At 48.8% G+C, this 6,000-nt stretch overlaps 1 protein-coding gene across 1 annotated transcript in view; it reads right to left on the minus strand.

The window, feature by feature from the left end:
• Nucleotides 1-4,328, minus strand: part of gse1b (Gse1 coiled-coil protein b) — a 174,305-nt gene extending 169,977 nt beyond the window's left edge. The window contains exon 1 of the mRNA XM_030764695.1: nucleotides 4,125-4,328. Within this exon, the coding sequence (XP_030620555.1) occupies nucleotides 4,125-4,199 (75 nt within the window). The 5' untranslated portion in view covers nucleotides 4,200-4,328. The remainder of the gene's footprint in view (nucleotides 1-4,124) is intronic.
• Between the last annotated feature and the right edge of the window lie 1,672 nt (nucleotides 4,329-6,000).

Consider the following 6,000-nt stretch of genomic DNA (forward strand, 5'->3'; position numbering starts at 1 on the left):
ATAAAAAAAAAATACTGAAAAGCAGATTGTAAACATCTTTTTAATGATTCCTGGAGCAACAAAGCCAGTCAGTTTCATCTGCTACAAACTTTTACCGAGTTCATTACGAGGTTGATTACAATACAGTGAAGCTCACACTGGGCCAACACTAGACGGCTGTACACTGACAATGTACCATGGAGTTTCCTAACAGAAACTTAACCAAACTATATCCAAATGCCAAGCTCTTTCACTCTCTTTCACATGAAGTGTATAGTGTACACACACACACACACACACACAAACACGTGCCAAGCCCCATTGCAAAATGCAGTATTTTCTGAAGCACCAAAATCAAGGCACACTTTCCCACAGGATGAGTGCCCCACAATGCTAAAATAGGACTATGGCAAATGAGTGTGTGCGTGTGTGTTGGTGAGGGGGATGAGGGAGGCATCCCTACATCCGTCTTGTCATCTCTCTCTCTCTCTCTCTCTCTCTCTCTCTCTCTCTCTCTCTCTGTTCCTTTACACTGTAGTGTTTGTATCTCTTGTCTGTGTCATTAATCTTCACAGGCGACACTGCCAGGAGGCCTGCATGGTTTTCCTGTGACGCCAAATACCTCCTTCACTGCATATTGAGCGTTCAAGAGGAACGCTCTATTTCTGGCACAAACACAAGAACGCACACACTCACACACATACACAAACATTCACACAAGCCAACCATATTCACCAGATCTACAGAGAAACGCGGCACAATGTGAATACACAGAATCCTGTCTCCATGTCTGTCACAGGTCATGTACTGTCATCGGCCCAGAACAGTAGCGAAACAGAGCAATATACACACTTGATGTCATACAAAGACTCAGAAGCGCTGTCTCTCTCTCTCTCTCTCTCTCTTTCTCTCTTAAACACACAAACACTACAGTGTAAAGGAACAGAGAGAAACAGAGAGCATGGAAGAGAAAGATGATAAGAGGGAAAACAGGGATGCACCCCTGTGAGCGTGTGTGTGTGTGTGTGTGGGGGGGGGTGGGTGTGTGTCTGTGTGCGTCTGTCACTGGGTGGTCGGTCAGACTGAGAGGCAGTGATGAGTTGTGGAGCTCTGTAGGCTGTGCTATAGTCAGCGAAGCCGGGTGAGGCTGTGCTAGTGTGTAATTACCACAACCATTCAGTCAAAAGAGCTACAGACTATATATAAAACGTCTGGCTCCCAGGCACCTTGGCCTGGACAGCTCCCATTACACTGGCTTATTTAGACCTAACGAACAAACAGACAGAGATTCTAGATTTTACCACCTCAAAAAAAAAAGACACACGTACGTCGCCTTTCCCATATAAAGAACGCGAGAGAAAGAGTACAAATAAGTGAAAAACATGTACGGGGGGAGTCCTTGAATTTTTTCTTTCTTTTTTTTTTTTACGATACATAAAACATCTTCTGTCTCAGTCATATAAAAGAAGTCAGTGAAATCACCCAAAAATATGAATAATATTGTTAACGAAACACTGTACTCCTTTACTTTTCTCACATTCCTACCACTTCCTGTCCGTGCTGTTAGACTGGGTAGGGAGGCAGAGAAAAGAGAGCAGATGTGCGGCTGTCCTGTGACATATGAGTGAGGGCAGCAGTGTTCTGGAACAGATCGGGTGTCACCGGAGGACATAGCACCTGTTTCTCACTCCACAGATCCCCTCTTGCTAACCTCCCAGTTCCCAAAAAACCCTATGCCCCCTCCACGCCACTTTCTCTCTTTCTCTCTCTCTCTCTCTCTCTCTCAAAAAAACCCCCATCTCATCAGCCATTAGATCATTGCTTGGCCTGAGCCAAAAACACCCCTTGCCCGCGCCGCCTGGGGAGTGGGGGTAGATCATCATTTGGCCCATGCCACTGACAGTCCCACCCTCCCTACCCTACCCCCCCCCCCCCCCCCCCCCCCCCCCCCCCCCCCCCCCCCCCCCCCCCCCCCCCCCCCCCCCCCCCCCCCCCCTAGACCTGGGCAGTTCCCCTGGCTCAGATGACTGTCTCCAGGGCTAGGCACACTGATGGGAGTCAGGGCTGGGAGATGAGAGTGTCTGGAGGTGAAACAGCTGAGAGCTCACTCGCTCTCTTTCTCTCTCTCTCTCTCTCTCTCTCCCCCTCTCTAATGATTTTGGCTGAGAACAGGACAGCTGGTCTGTCCAACAGCTCTCTCTCTCTCTCTCTCTCTCTCTCTCACACACACATACACACACACATACACACTGGGGTGAATGACTCACACAGATGTTCAAGCTCATGTCTTGTTCAGCTCTCTAGTGACCGTTCCAACCATAATTGTTGTCATTAAATAATACATTTTTCCACAAACCCTATCAAAACCAAATGTCTGTCAATGTCATCTCTCTATTTATGCTTAAGCGTTCTTTGTATTAGATCTGGCATATTGCTTTAGCTGTTGGACACGTATCACACCCTTCGGCCAAAGAGGAACTCTTGATCACAGCTGTGTTCCAAAGAAAACACTTCACAACAACTGAACTTCCACCCCATCTCTGTCAGTCAGAGCTCAGGTATGGATGAAATTAAGACAATCCAGAAAGCCAGACTCCCCTCCAGTGCCAGTCAGGTGCTGTGTGATGACACAGATGCATAGATGCAAGCCCTGTTTCTCCTATTTCTACTTCTCAATGTCAGCTCTTACATCAGCACTATGAAACACAGAAAGAGAGAGCGAGATCGAGAGAGAGAGAGAGAGAGAGAGAGAGAGAGAGAGAGAGAGAGAGAGAGAGAGAGGCCTCCCTGTCGAATGGACTCAGTAACCAGTGCCATGTCTTACACCTGAAGAATGTGAAATGTCAATCTGTCACACTGGGAAATTTTACACCGGTAATCAGCACATGCAAATTTGCTGTTCAGGCTAGAGGGATTATTCGAGGGACATGCAGAGACGAAATGTCTGAGTTCATTTCAAATTTATTTGACATCTGGTGACACCTTCTGTTGAACTATCTTATTCTCTGCTCCTGTGCACTCAGTCCTCCTTGGCTTTACTGTCACAGAGGAGGGGATTTTCCCATTGGACAATCACTGTGAACTGATAATAACGATAACAAAATCTTCCACATTAAAGATGAATGATGCACATTCAAGTTTAATAAAAAAAAAAAAAAATTAGGTTGATAAAATTAAGGAGTTCATGTTGGAATGGGCAGAAGTAGGTCCTTCCACATTACAGTTTTACTTTTAACAGGGTGCTGTTTTCCAGTGCTTTCATGCTTGCATTTACTCTGGGGAGTGTTGATTTTTGAAGACTGAAAAGGCGTTTTTTATAATCCACATACAACAGACTATAAATCACATTTGGCACAGAAGAATTTGTTGTGTGCACTGCTGGCTCACACTCAGCTGTACTCACACTCAGCAGAATACTGATTTCCATAGCAGAGTTCCTACCAACCGCAGCCCAAGGGCATGATGAAAGCAATCAGCGAAGACCAAGGGAGAAAGTTTAGTGGAGCATGGAGTAGGTAAACAACAACAAAACGGGGTCAACTACAACACAATAAAAATGGAACAGTGCTAAAGTGAACAGAGCATGCTAACACACAGACACAGACATACACACACACACACACACACACACACACACACATACACGCAGTGGTGCAATGTTAACAGTGACTCACTTCCTACACTTGACCCTCAATCATACACACACACCCACACACACCAAAAGAAAAAGCTTGCCTCTACTTTGCCATGAAAACAAAAACAAACTTAAAATACTTAAAATACAACACATTTATTTCTCTGGTGAGATAGGCTTCACGCTTTTTCTACCCACTCCATGGTTGAGCCACCACTTTCACTGTCGAGAGCTGGAAAAAAACAGTGTCCAGCCATAACACTCCAACATCAACACTCACTTATCTCTGTTTCAGATGAACTTGCTCATGGAGAATAACACAGAACCACAAAGAACAAAGAGCCCAACCAAAGCTCTCAGTAGCTCTTAAGACACCATTGCAACACGTACAAGGTGTAATGTGAACCACACAGAATATTGTGTGCACTCACAGCCAGCTGGGAATGTTGTTCCACAGCATCAAACCAAAAGTCTTTGGACTGCACGGCACAGCGCTCCATGGTAAGCCTACCTTGTGTTTACTTTGTGGCAATGCTCCTCGGTCCAGTCCACTGTCCTGCTTCATATTCTGCCCTGCCAGAACCATGGACTTACATTCCACACATGAACCAATGGTCAGCTGTTTCCCATCATCCACTACCAGGGTACGGCTGACCCGTGGTGCGTACAGGAAGACGGGTAGTCGGGCAACACTCACTGCCCACAGGCCCAGGGGCCTTCTCTTCTCCTGCCGGCAGAAGAAGCAGACGAAGGAATCACAGCTGTACTGCCTGGACCAGGGGCTGCTGGATGGAGTACCTGATCCGCTACCCTGGCTCTCGTGGTGAGCCCACTGGCCAAGCAGGTCATGGTAGCACAGGGCGCAGGCAGATACAAGGCCTGTGGCATCGACAGGGCGGGCACGTGGGGCAGGAGGGTGCACGGTCAGAAAAGGGAAGAAAGGCTCTCTTTCTCCACATCGTCCTGGTGGATTTACATGCAGCTGGAACTCCGCCCCTGCAGCAAGCTCTGCCCCACACAGGTAGCAGATGGAGGCATGGCCTGCAGAGACACCAGCGGAGGCGGAGACTGATCCTATTCCCCTGTGGGTGGCTGAAACTCCCCCACCACTGATGGTTTGGTGGTACCTTCCAAGGAAGGTGCTGACAGAGGTAATGAGCTCCTCCTTGAGGCTGAGGCGATACGCTGCCCAGATGTCCTCCAAGATGCCATGGCATGTCCCACAGCAGTGGACGCGTCCGTTACGCACACCTTGAGCATTGGGAGGACACGGCAGCAGGTTGATGAATGGAAAGTACATGGCACCGCGAGCCTTGCCCACTCCGGCACGGGAATATGCCACTTTGACCTCCCGGCCGCAGTCATGTCCGCAGAGGAAGCAAGCCTCCCTTGGTAGCTGAGAGGAGAGGCCGTGAGATTGGGAGGGGAGGGACTGAGTTTGTAGGTGGATTTTAGGGATCCGCTCTGCCACTTCAGGCTTGCTGGAGCCCTCCACAGAGCTAGATGGCGAGAGAGGTCCCACCATACCTGGGTTGAGGGGTACGACGTAGAGGCGTTGGAGAACTGGGACATCAGCCTGTTCAAAGCCCTGCCACTGTTGCATGAGGGATGTGTGACAACTGGCACACACCAGTGTGCACCCTCCCTGGCTGAGGGGCATAGCGCCAGTAGGAGGGGTGTGCAACCACAAAAAGGGAAAGAAGGGTTCATTGGCAGCTCTTTCCTGCTTCTGCACGGACACCTTGAAGCAGCCACCCACTGATAGCTTGGTCCCACAAATGTAACAGGAACACTCCTCTAGAGAATGACTGGCCTGGAATTTAGGTGTTTGTATCCCTCCCGCCTCTTTGTAGGGTCGGACAATTGATGATGTGTGCTCCCTGATGTTCTTAGTACCGTCTCTCTCGTCGTCACTTGTTATGTTTATTTCATTGTCGGAGGAATCTGAATCTCCAGGTGTTTGGAATTTGCGAGGGTCAGATTCCCATGCCGGAATGTCCGTGTTGCGTTTAGAAACAACGGAGGCGCCAACAGGTGACAGAGGAGAGACTACATCAGTAACATCTGTGCCTTTATTACCCTGGCGAAAAAACAGCGGCTGCAACTTCGCCTTACAAGTACTGTCGGCAGTAAGTTGGCGCGGCTCGACATGTTTGGCATTCCGCTCCTGTAGCCACTGCTTGTTGCGTATAATGATTCCGTTGTCATGCACAGGTGTCTCGCCAGACGGGGTGTCATAGCAGCGCGGTGGCAGGCTTTCCTGGAGCTGGGCCAGGGACACTGATGATTGAGATACATGATTGATAATTTTAGATGCGCGCCTTGGTGGCAAAACGTTATCCGACTTTGACATGTCCTGAGAAGCACAAACGGTGGCAGGGTAGCGG

This window comes from Chanos chanos, chromosome 2, assembly GCF_902362185.1.
Source record: "Chanos chanos chromosome 2, fChaCha1.1, whole genome shotgun sequence".
Classification (NCBI taxonomy): Eukaryota; Metazoa; Chordata; class Actinopteri; order Gonorynchiformes; family Chanidae; genus Chanos; species Chanos chanos.